We start from the raw sequence: 25,118 nt of genomic DNA, 5'->3' as shown, positions 1-25,118 counted from the left end.
AACAAAACCAATGGTAAACTTCACTTTACCCACAGCTTGTGGAAAGTGCCCGGACACCAACATCCTGAAACAAAGTGTCGCTAGATGGGTCCCAATCATCCTGTGTAATAAACTGGCCCCTTTATAACCAGATTTGTTAAAATAGACTTCTGAAACCTCCATCTTGCACTCGCAAATAAGTTGATCTTTGGATGAATTGATCCTTAACAACACAGGAAACACTAACTCGGCCCCTCACACTGTTTGGCCCCGCCTCAGGATCCAAGATGACCCCCCCCGCTAAAGGGTGGCCCTACACACCTCCGCCATCTTGACCACCTGCTGAAGGGGCCGCCCTACATGATGGACCCCCACTGAAGGGGCGGCCCTGCACTCCGTCTGGACCGTGCAAACTCAACACCTGGATGAGCCCCCAACATGTGATTTCACTAGAGGGTAAATGGCTGATGGTGGGGGCACTATGGGTCCTGGGTCTGACCTGAGCGTCGGTTCTCTCTCGGTACGACTTGGACGAGTCTTCCTTGTGTCGGAGGAGGGTCTGCAGCTCGCCCACCGTGCCACTGGCCATGCTCACCTGAGGAGACACAAGGTAGGGTCTAGAACATAGAGATAGTGTATCTCTGCAAAGATTCTGGGTGACAATACCAGAAGTAGAGGTTGAATGTTAAGCTCCTTTTTGTTTAAGGGACATTTGCTGGCTGGGGAGTGTCTCTATGGTGTGTCTGTGTGTATGTGTACCTGTGCTTCCAGGGAGCTGACAGTGTCCGCATGGCTTGTCCTGGCCTCCAACAGGTCCTCCCTTGCCTTCTCCAGTCTCTGCTCCACCTCCCGCTTCTGTGGAGAGGAGGAGATTCAGGTGGTCAGGGAGTATGAAGAAGGGAGTGAGTGAGGGAGGGGAGGGACTGGGAGGGAGGGGAGGCACTGGGGGTGGGGGGGGGGGCACTGGGGGGGAGGGACTGGGGGGGAGGGGAGGGACTGGGGTGAGGGGAGGGACTGAGGGTGAGGGGAGCGACTGGGGATGAGGGACTGGGGGTGAGGGGAGGGACTGGGGTGAGGGGAGGAACTGAGGGTGAGGGGAGGGACTGAGGCTGAGGGATTCGGGGTGAGGGGAGGGACTGAGAAGGACTGGGGGTTGATAGGGAGGGTGTAGCGTGTAGGTGTAGACCTCCTCCATCAGCCCCTGGAGGTGCTGGTCCAGGCTGAATTCCTGCTGCAGCCTTCTCTCTTGACTGACCACCTTGGCCTGGAGCTCTGATAGGGTGGAGGCATGGTCTTCCTCCACCACCTCCGCCTGGAGACATACATATCACTAGATAGATAGAGGGTACATGGCACAAGATACCGAAATATTGACATAGATATAAAACAGCCAGCTTGAGAGCTCCACTGTCACCTTGTGCTGCTGTAACTTGAGGTTGTTGTGTTCTGTCTGCAAGGAGTAGAGAGACCGCTCCAGACAAGAAACCAAGGCCTGGGACTGGACACACACACATATATCAAGACTATGCACATGCAGATTAATCACAGACTGACAGACAGACACAGACACACACACACACACACACACCCCTACCTTCTGGAAGTCCTCAGAGACCTGCTGGATGACCGCCTGCAGCTCCCTGCCCCTATGCTCCACCCCCCTGCTCCTCTGCTCCGCCTCCCTGACCTTGCTCGCCGCCTCGTCCCGGGACACCAGCAGCTCCTCCCTGCCACAACATGAGAAGCAACATTAAGTAATACTAACTCAAACAAGTAGTAACCAATACTAACCAAAACCAAACCTATTCCAACTTATACTATTACTAACCAATATTAACCAAAAACACTAACTTATACTAACTAACACCAATACCATCTAATACTATAACTAATCTATACTAACAAATTCTAACCAATACCAAGGTGCCATGGCATGAAAATCTGACTTTATGAGGTTTCCTAACATAAATATGAGTTCCCCTAGGCTGCCTATGGTCCCCCAGTGGCTAAAACTTGCGTTCGGTGTAAAACGAGCACTAGGCGTTCTGCTCGCCTTTGGAAAAAAAAGAGGCTCAAGCGCGCTGAATTGGAATGTGGTTTCTTATGTCGTCACACTGCAGTAAGCTCCTCCCCTTACTCTGCCTGACCCGCCCAGAGACTTTGGCCTGCCAATGCAAGTGCCCCTGACTGCAGCCCGCAGATCGAGGAGGGGCTAAATGTGGGCGGGCTTAAACGTTTAACCCCGCCCACATTTAAGGAAAATTCCGCGCAGCATCATGGACTCAGACGGAAATACGAGTCCATGATACAGCGCGCTTTTCTGCCTAGAGGTAAGTTGCCGCTCTCTGTTCGTGTACATTGCTTGCTATGGGCCAGAAAAATACCTTGATACTTGCCTTTGTCAAACATTTATGGAAGCTTTTTTTTTTTCTTCTTTACAGATCAAAATTTCTTGCCTTGGGTGAAAATAAAAATCAATGATGCAAAGTCTTCTGTCTTTGGTTTCTTTGAATTAGCTAATATAATTGAGTGTACGAAATAATATGTGTCTATACTAAAATAGACATTTGAAATGACAAGTTAAAAGTAGGAATGTCTCAGTCTATCAAATGCATGAACCTTTTTCCATATTACCGGTAAGTCATTGTGCTGTGCTGTGCTGTATTGATGTTTGAGAATGTGCTGCCGGATCTCCGCCACCAGAAGGCGCCCGAGAGGGTAAAACCATGATACTGAGTCAATGATGCTGCGCGGAATTTTCCTTAAATGTGGGCGGGGTTAAACGTTTAAGCCCGCCCACATTTAGCTCCTCCTCGATCTGCGAGCTGCAGTCAGGGGTTACTCCCAGTGGTGTAGTCTATTTTATTGTAGTGGGTATACTGTGATGATTCCCTCCCAGCCTCGTACAATCCCGTCCCACCGGTACGTGTACGTGTGTGGCGCATGGGGTGTCGCACCACACTCTCCAACGCAGGGGTCTACAACCCACTGATTTAAGAGTATAACGATTATCAACAATCATGGAAAGCTGAGTAGGTTTATCAGTTTTAATAACAGTATGAACAAATAGAACACAAAAATGACGAGTTGTCCTTTGTATATTAGTAGCAATAGCACATGCTAAACAAGGACAAAATCTACTCAAAATAATTTAATGAACTCTTTACAACCATGGCTAACCAGTGCATGAGAAGGAGATGACAGGAGACTAATGTTTCACTTTTTCAATTGCTCTAATTTGAGCTCTTACTTTTGTTATCTAACATACCATACAGTAATTGAATAGTGTAAAAGTGTGAAATTACTGCACCTTAAAAATGACCATGAATTAGCTATACTCTCATTTGCATAGTGATTAACATTATGAATTTCAATTGTGCATACCAACTGTATGTTGGCTGACATTTACCTAACTCTTTTCCCCTCCACTCTAACCAAGGGTGCCTGTTTTTAAATTCCCTAGCCTGACACCCAGTCTGAAAGGCTGGCCAGGGGTTCTCATCTAAAAGTAACAAGGAGATATAAAGTGGGATTAAAACATTGTCTTCTGTTGACTACTTATTATGTGGTTTACACATTAATATGGGAGGACTGGACACACACACACACACGCGCGCGCGCGCACGCGCACGCGCACGCACGCACGCATGCACACGCGAGAAGGAGGGGCTCGGCCCGCCAACTAACGTGCAGAGATGCAGGGGCAGCTTCGCGCTTCGTAACAGAGACAGGGCAGAGCGCGAAGGGGGGATTTTATGAATGGTGAATTATGTAGGAGATAACTTCCCCTGCTTAAAGTATTTTATTGCAGTTATACCCAACCGGTATTTGCGAAAAATAAACACAGAAGTGAAAGATCTGTCACAAGACGATTGATACGTATCCGTGCACATTTTTAAGTGGGTATACGCAAATCCAGGTGCGTTCCTAGTGGGCATACGGCGTATACCTGCGTATCACGTAGACTACACCACTGGTTACTCCGCCAATGAGCCACGACCGTGCGAGCGCCACATGTGTGTGTGTTTGAATACACACACTGTAACGCAAGTGTTTTTTGTCGGTTCTTTGACGTCTCTTGTATTTCCACAACGAGACTGTAGTGGGGTTTATCTCAGCCATGGTTGAGAAGGAATTGGGGGAAAGGAACTTTGGCTTTGACTCCCTGAAGTACATGAACTGCGACATGCCGCCGGTTGCCGCGAGGCACCACCGCCGCGAAGCACCACCACCCGGCAGCGGGCATCCGGCAGCAGGCCGTGATAATATGTATTTATGATATAGATATCTATGCATTATATGATATTATTTAGATATAGAGCTCCAGAACTGTAACGCAAGCGTTGTACACTTCCTTGTTATTTGGATAACCGTTCTGCTTTTGGTATTATGGTGCACAACACGTCGGACTCTCGTCTCTGGTATTTCTACAACGAGACTCGTAGTGGGGGTTATCTCAGCCATGGTTGAGAATGAATTGGGGGGAAAGGAACTTTGGCTTTGACTCCCTCAAGAATATGAACCACGACACGGAGGAGAAAGGGATTGTTGGAAGAACCAGGAACGTCGGAGAACCCAACGCGGTCGTTTGAGATTCATAATATCGGCTCACACAGCTTTTGGCAGTGATAATATATATTATATTGTAGTGCCGGAGGAAAAGGAGGCAACGTAATAATAACCGTTATTCCATGAGACAGAGAAGGACAATCACTCACAGTGCACGGCTAGAACAACTCGTGCAACCGCAAAAACAGTCCCCCTAGACCCCGTGACTCATAGCCAGTTCCCTCCCACTCGATCAGTAAGAGGGGAACAAAAACGATAGTTATGTTATTATAACTCTAGTTCTATGATTGTAGGCGTAGCCGTCTAGGCTTCGCCTTATGGGCTTGTCCCGTGCGCGCGCCTGCGCGCGCTGAAAATTCAACCTATGCACCTATCAGCGTGGGCACCGCCCACATTTCCCACGGTATCGTGTCTATATAACGCGGTGTATACCGTCGCTCATCCTCCAAGCTATTCTTTCAGCAATTGGAGGGTACAGCAGGTGGGAAACTAGACGGCTACGCCTACAATCATAGAACTAGAGTTATAATAACATAACTATCGTTCTATTTCATGTAGGCTACGCCGTCTAGGCTTCGCCTTATGGGCTAAGGTGAAGCTGCGAGCGGAGCCCGATCAATGTATTCCTGCTGGACCCCAGTCAAAAAGACCTAAGTCACCAGAACACATTAAGACTCAAAAAGCCAAGGAAGTGTAAAACACAACAGCTTTATAAAAAACTAATTCCTCCTAGATCAAGCAAGGCAATGATCAAGGGAGAAAAAAGTGAGTCTGTAAGGACTCCGGCTCTATTCCGTGCTTCATGGAACCCATGAAAGGAAAAGAAAAACCAGAGCAACTAGGTTTTCATTAGGTCCGCTGCCACCGGGGGCGGAGCTACGGAATTCGGCTCTCCAATAATGGGACTCTCTCGGCCGTTTCTTATTTGAAGAAAACGGCGGGAGTGCCATACTGGTAAACAAAACCACCAGACAATTGGCGAGCCAATAGAAAACCCCCTAGCCTGTTTTTCATTTGAAAAAAGGTGGGAGAGTAAGACTGGTAATCAAGTCCAACTCGCCAGCCGGCGAGAGGAAATCCAACCACGACGCTTTAAAGAACATGTCTATATTCTTAAGCCGTAAAAGGGGTCCCGGACTCTAGCACAGAGTTGCCGAGTGAGCCCCTGGACATGTCTAACATGTAAAAACGGACAAAGGGGCCGGGGGAAGACCAAGACGCAGCCGCGCAGATGTCTTCCACCGAAACGCCCTTGAGTAGAGCCGTTGAAGCGGCCACGCTCCGTGTGGAGTGAGCTTTAACGCCCAACGGTGGCGCCAAGCCCTGCCGAGAGTAGGCTAGGCAAACACCCTCACATACCCAGCGAGAAAACCGCTGCTTAGAGAGAGCGCGGCCCCTGCTAGCGTCGCTATAACACACAAACAACTGTTGTGTGGAGCGGAACGCTGCCGAGCGATTCACGTACATAGCCAACGCCCGAACCGGGCACAGGAGATGCAACTCCGCCTCCGCCTCACTAGAATGAGGCGGGGGGTGAAAAGCCTTAAGCACAATATCCCTCGACCGAAAAGAACTATTAATGTTCTTCGGGAGGAACGCAGGATTAGGTCTGAGCAACGCGAAGGAGCTGTCCTCGTTTAGCAACAAGCAACTCGGGCTGACAGACAGAGTGGTTAGCTCACCGGCCTGCTTGGCAGAAACCAAGGCCAACAAGAGCGCCGTCTTAAATGACAGGGCATCCAAAGGGGCCTGAGAGAGAGGCTCGAAAGGATCCCTGGACAATCCGCGCAACACGGTGGGGAGATCCCAGCGTGGTGTAAGCACGCGTGAAACAGGCCTAACCCGTCTAGCCCCACTCAAGAATCTCTTGACCAGTGGATGGCTGAAGATCGGTCCACCATCACAGCCTGCATGGCCAGCCGAAACGGCTGCCGCATAGACCTTGATAGTGGAGAAGGCCAAACCTTTTTCCAATAAGTTTTGCAGAAACGAAAGCACGCTTCCCACCTCGCATTGAGATGGGACAGCGTGGTTCGTCTCACACCAATTAGAGAAGGCGCACCACTTCGCCGCATAGAGGGAAGAAGTAGAAGGCGCACGAGCACTCTGAATAGTGTTGATAACCGTCTCAGGCAAACCTTTGCCCTGCAGGATCAACCTCTCAGGAGCCAAACCAACAGCCGTCCCGAGACATCGGGCGGGTGGTGCACCGTCCCGTGGGCCTGTGAAAGCGCATCCGGCCTGAATGGTACTGGCCAAGGCGCCGACCGCGAGAGCGCGGCCAGCTCTGGAAACCACAGAGCTGAACGGTTCTCCGGGGCCACTAATATCAGGGACAGTCTCTCCTGTCTGACCCGTTCCAGAAGAGGAAGGATCAGCTGGAGCGGGGGAAACGCATACAAGAGAGCCCGCGGCCAAGGTGTGTGTGCCAACGCATCTACCCCCAACGGGGGAAGATCCCGAGGGCTGAGGGAGAACCACCACCTGCAGTGCGTGTTCTCCCGGGACGCGAAGAGGTCCACCTGCGCTGTCCCGAACCTCTGCCAGATCAGTCTGACAATGTCGGGATGTAACCGCCACTCGTCTCGGCGGGGACCGCCTCGAGACATGAGATCCGCCCCAAAGTTCTGGGCGCCCGCGATATGCAGGGCTCTCAGACTGCGGAGATACTGATGAGCCCAAAGCCAGAGCTCGACCGCCTTTCGGTGGAGAGCAGGGGAGCGGACTCCCCCCTGTCTGTTGATGTACGCCGCCGCCGACACGCTGTCTGTCCTGATCAGAACGCGGCGGCCGCGCACCAGGTGAAAGAAATGCAACAGCACTTTCCTCACAGCGTCGAGCTCCAACACATTTATGTGTGCTGTAGGGGGCGTGCGCCACTCGTCTCCGACCGAGTGAGAGAGGCACGTTCCTCCCCAACCCGTCAACAAGGCGTCCGTGAAGACCACTACGTAGGACGCCACCCTGCCCAGGGGAACACCCAGAAGGGCGGAGGGTCCTTTCTATTCCAGATCCGAATGGGGGACGAGGAGCACCCTGAGCTTGTGTCGCCTGGGGTCCAACCGTTGGCGAGCAAACCACCGCTGGAGTCTGCGCATAAAAAGCAGACCCAGGGGGACCACGGGGTGGGCAGCTGCCATCAGCCCCAACAGGCGCATGGTGGACAGTGCGGTCATGTTTCTGAGAACGTGAAAACGGGAGAGCGCCGACAGGATGGCGTCTCGCCGAGGAGGCGAAAGCATCGCAATCATGGTGGCTGAGTCTAGGCAAAGCCCCAAGTAGACTGTCTGCCTGCTGGGGAGCGGGGAGCTCTTCTCCCAGTTGATGGCAAAACCCAGGAAGGAGAGATGGTTTATCACCAACATGGTGTCCCTTCTCGCGGTCTCTTCTGAGTTGCTCAGAATAAGCAGATCGTCTAGGTAGAAGAGAATCCTCTTTCCCTGACGTCTGAGCGGTTCCAACGCCGTCTCCACACACTTCGAGAAGGTGCGCGGAGCCAGGGAATAGCCGAACGGCAGACACTGGTACTCGTACGCCATCCCCATAAAGGCAAAGCGGAGAAACTTCCTGTGCGCCTGCCGAACAGGGACGTGGAAGTAAGCATCCTTGAGATCCAGGGATGTGAACCAATCGCCCTCTCTCACACACCGGAACAATGCTCCGACCGTGAGCATTCTGAACTTCCTCGTGGCAACGAATCTGTTGAACACGCGAAGATCCAGAATAGGTCTCATTTCCCCTGACTTCTTGGAAACCAGGAAGTAGCGGGAATAAAAACCTAGGTGAGACTCGTGGGGGGGAACGACAGTGATGGCCCCCTTTACCAAGAGACGTGCCACCTCTGCTGCCAGAGCCGTGCTCGCAGCCGGGTCCCGTAGCGTGGTCTCCACCAACCCCATAAAGGGTGGGGGACGACGCTTGAACTGTATGGGATGGCCCCATCTCAACGTGGTGTCCAACCACGATGGCAGAACGCACCGCTCTTGCCAACACGCATAGCGGTTGGAGAGAGGGCGAGCCGACAGCTGAGGAAGACCGTCCAGGAATAACCCGTATTCCTCTGCCCCTACCGCCTCCACACTGCGTGTGAACCAAGGGGGGCTTCCCACGAAAGGGAGGAGGCTCAGCGAGCGTAGGAGACGTACCAGAACTAGCAGCTGTAAAAACAACGAGCTGTCTAGACGTCGCGCTCGTGCCCGCTGAACAGGGAGCGAGCCGTCCGGCCGCAGCACCTGTGCGCATGCGCTGTCCGCAGGCTGTAGCCACAGCGCGCGGACCCATCTCCTCACCTATAATGTGGGGAACCAGGAGACCGGTACAAGCGGCCGTATCCACGGGGGACGCCGCTTCTTAGAAGCAGGTGAACCAGAGGCCATGTGAACACGCCGTCCGACCGTCACCCTACAGCCACCGGGCTGAGAGGGGGAAATAGGCAACATGGAGGAGCGCACCACAAGCGTAGGACGCAGGTGGCCTGGGGAATATCGCTCTTTAGGTACCATGTACTGCCGTTCGGCCGAACGGTCTTTACGCTTTTCTTTAATAGGGAAAGAAAAAGTAGGAGCAAGCGTCCGGAACTTCCCGGTCCGTGGCGCTGCTGCTCTCCCCGTGCGCGGCGGCTGCGGCTGCTGCACCGGGGCGGGAGTCGGAGGCGGTCCCATGGAACGCTGGGACCGGCCTAGACCGCGCTTCCTCTCAGCCTGCTGGCGGGAGGAGCCCGTGAGAATCGTCCCGAACCGGGAACGATTCTCACGGACTGACTGCTGGTGCGCGAGCACCTCGGAGAACCTGGGACCAAATAGGCCATCCGGCACTAGTGGACCCTGGACGAGGCTGGCCCGCTCTCGTTCCGGCACCGCAGTGTGGGAGAGCCATATGACCCTTTCAATCATGGTAGCCCACGCCATATGCTGGCCGGCCGAAACGGCTATCGGCTGGCATAGCTGGAGGATGGCGCTGGAAAAGCGGGAAACCGCCAGCCATCTCGCGGCTTCCTCCGGGCCGTAGGCCTCCCTGTCAGCCGACAAGGAGACCATGGCAGAGGAGAGCAGGGCGATGTTGTTGACCGCCGCCGCGGATTGAGAGGCACAAACGAACACCCTGTCCGTTAGGCCGACAATCTGCTTCTGGAGGCGGTCGGGGGGCAGCGGCTTTTCGTTAAGGAGCCCGGCGCCCGGACAGAGAAGCGCTGCCAGGGGAGGCTCCCCTCCACGTTGGTGAAATCCGTGTAGGATCTTACCGGAGCCTTCAGGGTCGAAGGGTCCTCACCGGCAGCAATAAACAAGTGCTGCAAAGGCGGGAACAAGGGGCACTGGGTAACCCGCCGGGAAAAAGATGGGGTGCGAAAGCACTCGCCCTGCATATCGTCAGATACGGGGGCGAGAGGCGGGACCGGCATGGGAATCCCTTTGATGGCCGCCGCCTCACCCATGATCTCCCGGAAGAGATCGGTCATCCGGCGCGGACCCTCGTGTTGCATGACGGTGGCGGTTGTAACCCGAGAGCGGGAAAAACCGGACGCCGAGTCGCCGAAGACGTCGTCCAGGGAGGCGTCGATGATGCCATCGTCGACGTCAGGTCCGAACAGGTCGATGGCGTCAGCCATTTCCACCGCAGGGGAAAAGAAGAGATGCCTGGAGAGGATCCCCTCTTCAGGCAGCTCCCGGCAGGCGACACAGGAGACGGGGGCCGCCATAGCAGCCGCTGCGTGGTCGGCGCCGAGGCACCAAAAGCACGCCAAGTGCCCGTCACCCGGTGCCAGGGAGGCGGGACAGGAGGCGCATAGGAGTCCTGAAAAGGACCTAGCTCTAGGAGCGCTCTCAGGTGGCCCTGAAAAGGGCCGTTTGTCCGCGGCCTCGCCCGAGCCGCTGCCACCGGCTTGGGAGATCCGTGTTGAAGTTCTCATCTTCTTAATTGTAGTTCTCAATTTCTCGCTGATAAGCACAAGTGCTGAAAGAAAAGGGAGGATGAGCGACGGTATACACCGCGTTATATAGACACGATACCGTGGGAAATGTGGGCGGTGCCCACGCTGATAGGTGCATAGTTTGAATTTTCAGCGCGCGCAGGCGCGCGCACGGGACAAGCCCATAAGGCGAAGCCTAGACGGCGTAGCCTACATGAAATAGAACCCATAATGTAGTCACTACACCAGCCCCCCCAGTGTTCACCTCAATATTCAAAATTCCCGCGGCGAGGAGGGCGTATGGCCCGGCCCCTACGACTGTAGGCAAAGTCAGGAGGTGCGGGAGGAGGCGTGACATCGTCCATCACATCCTCTTGTTGGGCGGGGCGGGGGGAAGCGACGACAGGAGGGCCGCAAGCTGTGGGGGCTTGTAGGGGCTGGAGGGGGGGGGGGGCACAGGGGGGGTAGGACGGGCGGGGGGCGGCCCCTGCGCGGTGGCAGAGCCAAGTCTGGGGGCAGTTCAAGGTCCTAGTGAGCCGGTTTGAGGCGATCAACAGACACACACTCAGGCTTACCCCCCATGTCAACCTAGAAGTACTTGGCTCCTGCCTCGATGACACGGAAGGGTCCGTCATAGGGGGGGTCGTAGCGGAGCCCTGTGGCCGTCATGGCGGATGAAAACGTAACCCGCTGACTGCAGCTCCGGGGGCACCCGCGAAGCAGGGAAGCCATGCCACGTGGTCGGGACCGGGGCAAGGACCTTGCGCCGTCCAGCAGGGAGGCGAACTGAGCGGAGGCGGACCAGAGCTCCGTCGACTTGGGGATGAAGTCACCAGGGACCCGCAGCGGCTGTCCGAACCCCAGCTCGGCCGACGATGACCGGAGGTCCTCCTTGGGCGCTGTCCTGAGCCCCAGCATAACCCACGGCAGTTTGTCGAGCCAGTTGCTGTCCGTGAGGCTGGCTCGAAGGGCGGCCTTCATGGAGCGATGAAAGCGCTCAACAAGTCCGTTAGCCTGCGGGTGGTAGGCGGTAGTGCGGTGGAGCTTGACCCCCAGATTCTCTGCCCCCGCCGCCCACAGCTCCGAAGTAAACTGCGGGCCACGGTCAGAGGAGGGGTCAGCAGGAGTGCCGTAGCGGGAGTCCCACACCGTGATGAACGCCCGGGCCAAGTCGGGGGCTGTCGTTGAGGAGAGCGGGACTGCTTCCGGCCAGCGCGTCGTCCTGTCCACCATGGTAAAGAGGTAGGTGAAGCCGTGCGAGGGGGGCAGGGGTCCCACCAGGTCCACGTTGACATGGTCGAACCTCCGCTCGGGCACCGAGAACTCTTCCAGGGGGGCCTTGACATGGCGATGCACCGTGGCGCGTTGACAGGCAGTGCAAGTGTCAACCCAGGCCCTCACATCTCTCTTGAGCCCGTGCCAGACGAACTTCTCTGACACCAGCCCTGAGGACGGTTTCCTACCTGGGTGAGACAAGCTGTGTACCGCCTCGAAGACGGGGCGTCTCCAGTTGGCGGGGAATACAGCAGGGCGAGCGGCACCGTTTGGCCTTGGCGCCAAAAGTGGCGTGGTAGAAACAATGGCCCGCAGCGTTACCCTGCTGGCCAGAGGGTCTGGCGTCGTCCTTCGCTCTCCTGCGACGGTCCGGTGGCGGGGCAGCCGCGGGAGCAAGCAGGTCGGGGGACAGTTGAGGCATGGCCAAGACGAACCGGTCCGCCTCCCTGGCCAGGGCGCGGGGTCCAACGATGGTGGCGTTAGCCAGCGCCATCCTGACCTGAGCTGGTAGTGTGCGCATAAACAGCTCCGTGAAGAGGATCATGGGGTCTTCTGTACCGAGGAGGTTTAGCATCCTCTCCATACGTGCAGAGGGCCTCTCGTCTCCCAAGTCTGACATGTCAAATAAGGGGCGCACCCTCTCTGCGGTGGACAGCTCAAATGTCTCCAGGAGCAGGGCCTTGAGGCGCTCATATTTGTTTGTCATCGGGGGGGCGGACAGAAACCCCACCACTAGCGCTGCGATGGAGCTGCCCAACATAGCCACAGCATGGTTGTTGAAATGTGCCTTCACTATAGCGAACCATGCAGCAGGCGTTGAGTCCCAGAACTCTGGCAGCTTAAGAGTGGGGGTGCGCACGTCCTGCGTCACACTGACAGGAGATGGTGATGTCTGCCGCTGTGAACGTCTTCCTCGGGCGGACATGTTGCATAATTGCAGTGTTCGCTCGCGCGGTTTTTGTAAACAAATAAATAACAAAAACGAACGTCGGGGTCAACAGTGTAGTGCCGGAGGAAATGGAGGACGTAGGTAACGTAATAAAAACCGTTTTAATCCAAGAATCAGAGCAGAACAATCCCTCACAGTGCATGGCTAGTACAACTCGTGCAACCGCAAAAACAGTCCACCTAGACCCCGTGACTCATAGCCAGTTCCCTCCCACTCGATCAGTAACAGGGGGACACGAACCCATAATGTAGTCACTACAATATGATATAGATATCTATGTAGGCTATATGATATTATTTAGATATAGAGCTCCAGCACTCCTGTGTGTTCTAGAATATTTACAGAACACGGCTAATGGCTGTGTGCGCCTCGCCATTGCGATACATCCACTGTAAACAGAGTGCATGGTACCTCGGCTGCAAGCTGCTCAGGGCCACACCCCCACCCTCGTCCTTGGCCCGCCTCGCTCCTCCTCATTTGCATTATAGCTACAGACACCAAAACAGCGCATTTGGGGGAAGCTCAATGTGCGACTGGCTCGGAGTGGCTGTAACTCTGCACCACGGCTGAATTTCGGGAACGTCTTTGAATGCTGTGTTAGTGGCCCACTAATACCTATATTAAAGCACCCATAAAATAGCATGTCATGGCACCTTTAACCAATATTAATACCAACTCATATGAACCAACACTAATACACATACTAAATCCTAGCTACTGCTAATCCTAACTTATATTCACCAATGCTAGCTTATATGCTTTTCCCTCATGAACTCTGGATCACTCAGGAGATTCAGGTCCGGAGATGATCCGAGTTGCCCTTTCACACATGCAACACACAGCCGGAGGTGAGCCACATCAGACGTTTTCACATGTAGCGAAGATACTCCGGATAATTCAGGCGAGGGGTGGCGCTTGGGTAGAGCGTGTAGGACTAGGAGGCAGGACGGGGCGCAGGACGTGACGCAGAAAGTATGCAGTAGTCGCAGTGTTCTGTTTACAACACTTCGAAGATTGACGGGTGAGGCTTTCCACTCCATAATGCTGACTCTTTTTGCGGTTATAACAATGCTGCATTTGTTTAGACGTATCCGCAGAAGAGTGGAAGGTAGAGAAAAGTTGGAACACAAAAAACAGGCCAGAAAAGAAAAGTACAAGCAGCTTCACTCCTTGCTCCCGGTTTGGTGCCAGTCACATGACTGCACACGTCCATCCACATCCACACGTCAACACGCCCACTCGCTGATTGTGAACTCTCAGATTCTCCGTACTTTACACACGTAAATGTACACAAACTAATACTTATACTAACTTATGCCAACCGACACTAACTAAAACGAACCAATCCTATCTGGAGGGCAATGTGTCTCTCACCTCTCTATCTCCAGCTCTGTGTTCAGCTGGCTGATCTCCTGGTGCTCCTGGCCCAGGAGGAGCAGTCGTCCCTGGGCCTCCGCCAGCGACCGCCGGGCCGCCTGCAGCTGCACCTCCTTCCCCTCCAGCTCCTTCTCCCGCTGGCTCAGCTGCTCCTCCTTCCTCAGCAACTACAGGGAGGGAGAGATGAAAGAACGTTTATTCCTTTCACAAATCACTATTGTTACTCGTAGACAGTCACTCCCCAAAGGAACGTCTGGGCTGTAACAGCTTCAGTTTTTCTGTATGTTGTAACAAAACAAATGATAATACAAAACAAAAACGAGCCACCGTGTCAACTGCTGTTTAATATTTTGTTGAAGAGAAGGAATGCATTTTTTGTCACTATTTAGTAGTGCTGTCAATTTATATTTTTATTTTATTAATTTAGCTCACAATTTGCTGTTATCACGATTAATAGTTTATTTTTTTCTTATAGCGCCAGTGAACCCAAAAAATTGTTTTAGTTTAACTTGATAATTTTTTGCCTTATCATGATCATCAACATACTACTACGCCATTTTAGTATGGCCCTTTTCCACCAACAGTGCCAGCTGAACTCGCCTTTTCTTGCGTTCCGATCACCAAAATGAGGTACCTGGTATTTTTTTAGTTTCACCTCCGTCGAGGTTCCAAGAGAGCTGATCTGATACTTTTGTCTGACATAAACAGGCTGCTGGCCACTGATTGGCCAGAGAGTGACGCCACTGGACGAGTCATGATGACCGCGATGTCTGAGCCTCACACCCGACACCCGGCATCTGGAGACGCTCCTGTGTGTAGCCCTGTCTGTTTATTTGTCGCGTTGATAAGTACGTCACTGTTGTTTTGCGCATGCCTGCTATGACGACCTGGCCACGTTGAAGAGGTACTCTATTCTAGATGGAAACAGGACCTGCCAGGAACCAAACCAAGTCGTGCCTTGCAAAGTCGTGGCGAGTTCAGCTGGTACTTTCGGTGGAAAAGGCATTAGTAACCGAAATAAGTCCCAAATTTGAAGGCAAAATGGGTATATTCCATTCGCCCCAAAACACCATGTGAATGTTCCAGTGAACATGAGGGCTGTTCTGCTCATGACGTCAGACTACCTTGTCCGAGTTAGTCTGACATCATGACCAAGTGGCACCGGTGGTGTGGTTTGCGTGGACGTGTGCAGCTCTGTCTTGGCAGTGATTTATTTAATGTCCACGTCTGAGTAAGGGTTAGGCTTCCCGGACACCTCTAGTACTACGGTGTGTGCCTGCTTTCATATACAACCATCCTTTAGTTTGGTGAAGCCCTGTAGTTTCCGTAGGGTGTTTTGCTTTGAGGTGATATTTCAAAGATAGATCAATTCTTTGGTAATTCAATGTGGCTTTGTAGATTACTTTTGTCTCCTCTAAAAATCTGTCTGGCAACTTTTTTGCAGCACACTGATCGTCAGCTGCCACAGATAGTAATCAAAGTTTGGGGGTGCTGTTGAGCAGCTATGGGGTGAGAAGTGCATTGTCTAGCTCCTCAGAACAATTTGCAAATTTAAAAAAGGCAATTTCTTTGCAGTTAATCGTGAAAACACAGTATTACAAGATTCCGGGTCATGGGGAAATGTAGGAGAAGTGCAGCAGGTGCATCGGAGCCGGGACATAGCTCGCCCTCACTGGGGGCTAGCTCGGCACTTCATCCTTGGCCTTGAGTGATACGGGAGACAGTGCTGCTGATAGCCCCGCTGGGGCTAACGGGGCTAACGCGCAAGACTTCAAGCGTGAGTTGCTTTCTTCCTTGCGTGCAGACTTTGTTTGACATGATAAAAAACGGATGTGAGGGAAGTGTTGAAGATTAAAATGGTGGCAATAAGAACGGATGTCCATGCTATCAAGACGGGCTTTGATGACATTAAGACGGCTATTACTGCTGAACTAGCAACACTGAGCAGTAGCATGAGCGGCACTGAACGTAGCCTGACTGTACGCTCTGATGACGTTGACGTCTTGAAACGGGAGGTGAATTCATTGCAAAACAAATGTAAAGATCAGGGGTCTCATTTATAAAACTGTGCGTGGGATCGTTACTAAAAGTGTACGTACGCCCAAAAGCCAAGTTTTGCGTGCGCCAAAAAATATTCAGATTTGTAAAACCTTGCGTACGCACACTTCTAAGCAATCTTTGCTTTATAAATCACAGAGTGCCTACAAGTGTGTGCAGCTGAATCAGCTTCACGTTCCGCCCTGTACACGCCCCTTATTAACCATAAATGGTCAATGCAAATGACCTCATGAATGCGATCTGCATATAAAACAGACTCAGATGAAAGTATTATGTCTTGTCGGAAACAACGGCAGAAGTACTGAGAAAAACAAAAAAGCGAAATTTCACGGAGGCTGAAGTGGAGACACTTGTGGGTGAGATGGAGGGCCGAAAAGTAGTTTTGTTCGGTGGTCACGGGATTCGTCTGACATAAAAGGTACATATTTTTATGTAGCCTACCAATAAATCGTTATGGTCCCTAAAGACCCTCTCCCTCCGAATCCTGCCATTTGCATGGTCCGCCAGAAGTGCCAAATGGTGCAGCATTACCACGGCGCTCACCTCTGTATTTATGGCGTTACGGTAGACTGACCGAGAACACCTTGGATAATCAGTTTGTAATCACCCACGTAAAATGTTCTTGAACATAACCCCTTTTTTAATGCCTGATTTGTCATGAAAAGCATCAAGAGTAACGGACAACGATTGTGATGAGGAGTGTGGCTTGGTTTTCCACGATTGGGATTTAATTGACATTTGATTATGTGTTTACAGTGTCACATAAAAATATTATGTTATTGACACATGTTGGACGGATGCTTTATTCCATGCAGTCGCGCCGTCAGTGGACAGTATGGAGTGACGGGATTAAATATAGAGATTTATTTTTATTTCTAAGGAGATGTTTCTGGAGTTATAACTGAGAAATAACGCAGTTGACTTAAATTATTCTGATTACGTAGATTTAACGCATGATACGGGTTGAAATTAAATTTATGAATGGAGATGATAAAACAATCGTTCTTCTCACTCTACAATTCTTCCGTCTGACTTCAGTTCACCACCACACCATCTGCGTCGCCAACTCTCCTTTTCCTCCAAACCATGCGTACGCATGGGTCAGGGTTTGCTTAGGGCTGCGCACATTCTCCCGTCAAGTTGGTTTTTTATAGATCACAACCTTGGCGTGGAAAGTCACGTACGCCAATTTCAGCCCCGTTTTGTGCGTACGCAACGGTTATAAATGAAACCCCTGGAATCTAGATCCAGAAGGAATAACATCAGGATTGTGGGGGTGCCCAAACAGCTGCTCTTCAACTTCAGTTGCTGACTTGCTGCAGACAGCATTCAACCTAACCGATGCCCCAGTGATAGACAGGTCCCACCGATCGCTACAGCCGGTGCCAATACCAGGTCCAAATCCGAGGACCATTGTAGCCCGCCTTCATTACTACAGTCAGTGACTGTGCCTCTATATTGCGTCAGGCCAGGGAGAAGCACAGGATCAAGGTGAAGGGCATTACTATCTCCGTCTACCCTGACTACACCGCTCATGTGGCCAAAGCCTGCGCAGCCTTCAATGACGTCCGGCAACAGCTCAGGGGTCTCATTTATAACCGTTGCGTACGCACAAAAGGGGGCTGAAATTTGCGTACGTGACTTTCCACACCAAGGTTGTGATCTATAAAAAACCGACTTGACGGGAGAATGTGCGCAGCCCTAAGCAAACTCTGACCCATGCGTACGCATGGTTTGGAGGAAAAGGAGAAATGGCGACACAGATGGTGTGGTGGTGAACTGAAGTCAGACAGTAGAATTGTAGAGTGAGAAGAACGATAATGTTTTATCATCGCCCTTCATAAATTTAATTTCGACCCGTATCATGCGTTAAATCTACGTAATCAGAATAATTTAAGTCAACTGCGTTATTTCTCAGTTATAACTCCAGAAACATCTCCTTAGAATATAAATAAAAATAAATCTCTATATTTAATCCCGTAACTCCATACTGTCCACTGACGGCGCGACTGCATGGAATAAAGCATCCGTCCAACATGTGTCAATAACATAATATTTTTATGTGACAATGTAAACACATAATCAAATGTCAATTAAATCCCAAGTGTGGAAAACCAAGCCACACTCCTCATCACAATCGTTGTCTGTTACTCTTGATGCTTTTCATTAAGTGTTCTCGGTCAGTCTACCATAACCCTATAAATACAGAGGTGAGCGCCGTGGTAATGCTGCACCATATGGCACTTCTGGCGGACCATGCAAATGGCAGGATTCGGAGGGAGAGGGTCTTTAGGGACCATAACGATTTATTGGTAGGCTACATAAAAATATGTACCTTTATGTCAGACGAGTCCACTTCTTTTTTAATTCTGGGACTGTGCGCTCCGTGCTACTGACAGAGTTCACTGCTGCAGCAACATGTTGCCGCTCACTCTGCTTTTTGTTGTTGGCGATCCCATCCGTGACCACCGAACAAAACTACTTTTCGGGCCTCCATCTCACCCACAAGTGTCTCCACTTCAGCCTCCGTGAAATTTCGCTTTTTTGCTTTTCTCAGTAATTCTGCCATTGTTTCCGACAAGACATAATACTTGCATCTGAGTCTGTTTTATATGCAGATCGCATTCATGAGGTCATTTGCATTGACCATTTATGGTTAAAAAGGGGCGTGTACAGGGCGGAACGTGAAGCTGATTCAGCTGCGCACAATTGTAGGCACTCTGTGATTTATAAAGCAAAGATTGCGTATGGTGTGCGTACGCAGGGTTTTATAAATCTGAATATTTTTTGGCGCACGCAAAACTTGGCTTTTGGGCGTACGTACACTTTTAGTAACGATCCCACGCACAGTTTTATAAATGAGACCCCTGAGGCCTACAAGGAGTCAGTTTTGGCATCGTCCACCCCACCTGTCTTCGCATCACCAACGGCGACACTGAGAAGAGCTTACTGACCCCAGAAGATGCCCAGTCCTATGTCGCATAGAAACATCATTCCTCATGCCACTCGAGTGGATAAATAAACTTCATCCGACCTACTTTCCTGGAGAGGCCGTATCTACACTGAACTTAACTCAGATATTGCAATGACACTTTGAGCAGTTATTTTCCACCTTGTGAAATTTGAATATACAACTGCTCCCTGATGCCAATGGTGGAACGACAGTGTGTGAGTAGCCTACCCACTTGATCTGTTGATAAGGCTTATTGTATTCTGACTGTTATAACCTCTTTTGCCTTAATAATTTGACAAGACATGTTATGCAGGTATTGGTTCGTTAGCGTTTTCCTGTAAATCAAGCACCTTAAATGTGATTTATCTTTCTTAACTTAGAAGAGGTTAGTGCGATCTTCTGTTTGGGGGGGGATCTGCATTGGTGTTATGGTTGCGGACTGACGCCCCGCCCTCATGGGTAAAATCCTCAGTTTGTCGACGGCCATGCAAATGACCATGTGTTTTCCCCGCGTGTGATTTGTTGACCGTTATGTTAATTTTGATGTGCCTTTCTCCGGACGTGATTGGTTGCTGCATCGGAAGGCCGAGGATCCAGGAAGATAAAAGACGGGCAAGCTCAACATTCACGGCAGCTCGTCTTGGATTCGCAGCTTGCCATATTGGGTCTTCGAATGGTGATTGGTTGATTGATGAGGCTCTTGGTAGCTACCTGGGAACTGGGCCAGGGTTGGTTAGAGGTTATCGAACACCGACACGCAGCTATACATTTGTTAAAAACACTAGACACAGGGGTGCTGTTCCGCTCATGTATTTTGGGAGCTTCTCTTTTGGTTATATTAATTTCTTGTATTTGGACAGCACCCAATGGTCCTTTTCCTTTTGTAGTTTTGCCTCCTCTGTTTGTGTTATATTGATTACCCCAAGCTCCGGGCTAAATAAACTACTTCCAGTTAACCAAAGACATCTGGTTTTATGTTGCCACCCCTTCCCCTAGCGGGGGACGTAACAAAAGGGAATTTGGACTCCCTTTTTAGTTTTGTTTTCTCTATTCTATTTTGACAATGAGGCCTTTAAATCGTCTAGAGTCAAGCCACTTAATTACACATATTTTTGATGAATATGACGTCACCTAGTTCCAACACTCCAGGCTCCATTAGGCTCATCAGCTGGAATATTAAAGGGATTCATCATCCAATTAAGCGCAGCCAACGTGCATCTAAAATCACTAGGTTCAGACATTATTTTTCTGCAAGAGACCCACCTCCGTACTAATGAGCACACCAAACTTGAGAGAGGATGGGTTGGACAGATATTTTGTTCCAAATACAGGGATAGGTCCAGGGGTGCTGCAATTCTAATTAGAATAGGAATTTCTTTTGCACCGACTTCTGTAATTGCTGATGATAATGGGAGATATGTAATTGTTGCTGGCCAACTTTTTGGGTCCCGAATTGAACAGATAGATTTGTTATCGTGACAGGCCTAGTTATCACTATGACTCATGACTGCTTTGTTGTTATGTGCTGATGCTGATCAGCCTCTTTTGGCAAGCTTTAATTGAATTAACATGTCCTTTGAAGTATGTACAAAATAAGTGTATATGATGTGTAGAAATTTAGTGTTCATGATGACATTGGATGACTGCCTGATTGTTGAGTTGATCTATTCGACTAAGCCTCTAAAATTGTTTTATTTATTTATCCCATGCTGTCATAATAATGTCTGGTTGTCATTATGTTTTGTTTTTTTTGCTAGGGTGCCCATGGGGTCGGAGATGTGGGGGGGGGATGTTTTTGATGTTTGCATGCATATTTTCAAAAATCTATAAAAAAAAGTATAAAAAAAATAAAGTAATCAAAGTTGATCACGTTAAACTTTCAAAATGAACGCAAAGATTAACGCGTTCATTTTGACAGCACAACTATTTAGTCATAATGTGACTCTTGATGCTTGCGTGAAAACCAACTTGTAGGAAATTCAGATCCATGTTATTGAGGAGCAAGTTATGGGGTCAGAACAGTCTCATTAATAATGAATGGACAGAGAAGGATTCACAAATGTATTTTGTGATTTATATATAAATTACTCTCTTCTCACAAATACATTTCAATGCACACATAAATGGATATCGGTATGTATAAATGTAAAATAAATCCATAAACATTTCTGATCCACACACAAATAAAATGAATGTAATATAAATCCATAAATATATTAATTAAAAAATGATTTGCAATTTTCATCACAATGTATTTGGATGTTGTTACATTTATATACAAAATGTTAAACTTGTATTTACAAGACGTTTTTCATTTGTGAACTTATTTGCATTTGTGTGTGAACTGGTCTGTATTTATGTGTGGATTTTTGAGACTCTCCTGACGTCGCTAGATTCACAAATGCATTTTTTTCAACAAGGAACTCTGTAGCCAATAAGATGCCTCCCTCGTTTTCAGCCAATCACATGACTGCAGTTCCGACCTCTGAGTCCAGCCTCCGAGCCTCCCGGTTCCCTCTGTCAAATGTCTACTCTATGGGAAAGAACATGGTTTTTTTGAATGATCGTACGTAAACAATCTCGAGGTGGTGAAGAAGTAAAAGCTGCGTCACGTTTAGCTACACACTTTTTCCATCTAGTTTCGACTGGGTTTTGGGATTATCGGTGCCGTTAAAGTAGTAAACGGCACCGATGTAAAAACCCAGTCACTGCAGTCATGTGATTGGCTGAAAACGAGGGAGGCATCTGATTGGCTACAGAGAGTTCCTTGTTGAAAAAAATGCATTTGTGAATCTAGCGACGTCAGGAGAGTCTCAAAAATCCACACATAAATAAAGACCAGTTCACACACAAATGCAAATAAGTTCACAAATGAAAAACGTCTTGTAAATACAAGTTTAACAGTTTGTATATAAATGTAACAACATCCAAATACATTGTGATGAAAATTGCAAATATTTTTTTAATTAATATATTTATGGATTTATATTACATTTATTTAAAACAAGGTACATTTGTGTGTGGATCAGAAATGTGTTTGTGAAACTTATTTTTGTTTATGGATTTATTTTACATTTATACATACTGATATCCATTTATGTGTGCATTGAAATGTATTTGTGAGAAGAGAGTAATATATATATAAATCACAAAATACATTTGTGAATCCTTCTCTGTGCATTCATTATTAATGAGACGAGACGGTTCTGACCCCATAGCAAGTAGAGGCGTGTTTGTGTGTATAAACGGTTGTGTTTCTGTGCATACAAATACATACACACATATTTACACACACACACACACACACACACCATGTGTTTGACTTTGGCCAGCTCCTGCTGTTGGAAGGTCTCAAGCTCGTCACGGTCATCCCTCTTCTGGAACAAAGTGAGGCTCTTCTCCGTCAGCTCCTCCACCTCCATTCTTAGCACCTCCTTCTCCTGGGGAGCCAAAAGGCGTTCAGTGCTTAGTCATTATTTGTGACTTATCAACAGTTCCACTGTGGATACCTATCTAACTTCCGGTCTTGGTTAAACACTAGTCATGGCTGCCCAGATGGATACAAAAATCCTTTAGGGTACATGCATATTTTGCATGCTGAACGTTTTTGCCACCTTGACCCATAATGTCCGTCAGGATAGATTTTGCTGTACACTGAAAAGTTGCGAAAAAAATAAAAACAATTCTAAAAATCAACCTTAATTCCAAATGATCTATGGACCTGCCTAAGGGGCCGTGTCCACCAAAAGCCTTTTTAAAAGGCGGAGCGCTCCGTGCACTGCTTTCAACGCGTTTGTGCGCGCCGCTCAAAAAGAGCGTTTTTTGTTTACGTCATTAATACGCATCATCGCTTGTATCCATAGATATACAGCTTCTATCTGTTGGCTCCATCATCTGGCATCTGACACCTAAACGTCCTCTCTGGTTGCTCCTACAATTTTATTAGAAAATTAATGCAAGATTAATAGCGCTTCTTGCCGTGGCAGGCAGCGGAGGTTGCGGACGATCCCCCTGCGCCTGTCGTGGTTGCCCGGAGGAGAGTGTGGGTCCACAGCATTAATCGTGGCAGGAGGCAGTACGGGGAATACCACCTTTAACGTGAGGTCGTACAGGACCGGACACTCACTCACAGCTGTTATTAAACTTTCGTCCGACATGTTTCAGTTTGTTTCATTTTGTGTTCTGTTGATACTTTTAGCCTTGCCTCCTCCTCGATTTTGATTGGTCGTTCGAAAAAAGCGCAGATGACGTGGAGCGCTTTTCTTCAAAAGTTCAACTGTTTTCAACTGGGGCGCGCGTCTAAAAGCGCGAGGCGCGCGGAGCGTTTAACCGCCCCGGGCGGCTTTTTAAAAGGCGCGCTGCTTGCTCGTTCTGCCAGAGAATGCATTGCAGACAGGCGCTCCGCCTTTTAAAAAGGCTTTTGGTGGACACGGCCCCTTACTCAGTTTTAATTGATAAAATTTTTATTAAATTAGTCAGATTTATGAAAAAAAGACAGATTTTCTTTTGAAAATGGCGGCTGCTGGGATAGGCGGCGCATGGACTGTTAGTAGCTTGTGTGAATGCTTGCAGTCCTAGTTCACTCTGTTTTCAAAACGCTATTATAATATTAAGTTAAATCCGTTTATCAGTAGGAAATGACGATGCATTGAGGTGTATCCCTGATGGATTATAAGCCTGTGAGCCTGCCGTCCATCAACACTCACCTTCTCAAGAACCCCCATTTTCTCCATCCATTCCTGTGCGTGGAGAAATGCATTATAGAGCATAATGTATTAGCCTTTTATATTCAACCTTTATTTTACTTGGCTGACATGTTTAATTAAATGATAAATTGTGTTACATCTATTTGTAATCTAGCTTTTCATTTTCCATGTCAATAACGCTCTTTCGAATTGAATGGAAGGGGGTCCATACCTGGTCCTTCTTCTCCAGGGCCAGAGTCAGACCCTCAGCCATCTTGGCTCGACCAGCCTGGTTGGACTCGTTCTGCTCCTGCAGCTTCCTCATTGAAGCTGGTGGGGAAAGAGAGAAAGAAAGAGACAGAGCAGCCAGTTTGTACGCCACTAACAGCAGAGAGATGTTAACACAGAGAAGCACGTGCAGGTAGTCGCTGTGAGAAGCAGAGATCAGACTACTGACACTCAAGTCAAATCATTTAAACATATATTTATATATGTAGACATATTTTTTAATACTAACCTCGGCCCAGTTAATATTTACGGTGGCGCATTGCATTCACATCACAAAAAAAAGTATCAGGTTATCTCGTAATAATGACATAAAGATCTCATAATTATGAGAAAATATCTCATAATTACGAGATCTTTATGTCATAATTACGAGATAATTATCTCATAATTACGAGATCTTTATCTTTCTGTATCTCGTAATTATGAGATAGTTATCTCGTAATTACGACATCAGAATCCCATAGCCTAGACTTCCACCACATGTGGTTCAGTTGATTGTTGGTCAGACTTGGTACTTCCGCAAAGAAGGAAAGAAATGGCCAGATTCGGAGTTTGCGGTTCAATAGATCATCAGTGAAGCATGGTTGCGACATCAATGACACCTCTAGCTAAATGTATTAATCTAGAGACCCAGCTACAACATTGTTTTCAGCCAAACGAGCTGTCTTTAGCGAACGGTGAATTGCATTGGCTTCTATGAGCTGTCGGCTTTCAGTCGCGAGCTTAGGGATCGTCTGCAAAGTGCAAAACGGAAAACGACCACAATGGTCAAATTTCAATACCGTCTCCATTATTGACTCTAGAGCCCCACAACTTGTTCCATATCTTGGCCTCTATATGGTCTTACTACAATCTTTAGTTTTGAAAAATATAACCCTCTACTTATTTTAAAGGATTTTTCATTTTGCAACAATTTCAATAGCGTCCCCTCCCCATTAATAACTCTAGAGCCCCAAAACTTGTTCCATATAGGCATGAACCATATTTTTCCAAACCAAAGGTTGTAGTCGGAACATAATGAGCCCAAGCCTCTATGGAACAAGTTTTGGGGCTCTAGAGTCAATAATGGCGATGCTTTTG

The 25,118-nt window shown here is 49.1% G+C and overlaps 2 protein-coding genes across 3 annotated transcripts in view; both read right to left on the bottom strand.

Moving 5' to 3' along the window:
* rpl35 (ribosomal protein L35) overlaps positions 1 to 25,118 on the bottom strand; it is a 78,264-nt gene that overhangs the window by 12,440 nt on the left and 40,706 nt on the right. The gene's annotated exons all lie outside the window — the stretch shown is intronic.
* The window catches only part of golga1 (golgin A1), a 64,741-nt gene that overhangs the window by 9,880 nt on the left and 29,743 nt on the right, over positions 1 to 25,118 (bottom strand). For both annotated transcript variants that reach the window (XM_060065900.1, XM_060065899.1), the window contains exons 5-13: positions 23,983 to 24,080; positions 23,772 to 23,804; positions 22,377 to 22,505; positions 14,052 to 14,221; positions 1,574 to 1,706; positions 1,394 to 1,477; positions 1,166 to 1,291; positions 739 to 834; positions 479 to 574 (exon numbers count right to left, since the gene is read on the bottom strand). In XM_060065900.1, the coding sequence (XP_059921883.1) occupies positions 479 to 574; positions 739 to 834; positions 1,166 to 1,291; positions 1,394 to 1,477; positions 1,574 to 1,706; positions 14,052 to 14,221; positions 22,377 to 22,505; positions 23,772 to 23,804; positions 23,983 to 24,080 (965 nt within the window). The remainder of the gene's footprint in view (positions 1 to 478; positions 575 to 738; positions 835 to 1,165; positions 1,292 to 1,393; positions 1,478 to 1,573; positions 1,707 to 14,051; positions 14,222 to 22,376; positions 22,506 to 23,771; positions 23,805 to 23,982; positions 24,081 to 25,118) is intronic.

The sequence above is a fragment of the Gadus macrocephalus genome, chromosome 11 (genome assembly GCF_031168955.1).
Source record: "Gadus macrocephalus chromosome 11, ASM3116895v1".
Lineage (NCBI taxonomy): Eukaryota > Metazoa > Chordata > Actinopteri > Gadiformes > Gadidae > Gadus > Gadus macrocephalus.
This window is presented reverse-complemented; position numbering and strand designations above follow the sequence as displayed.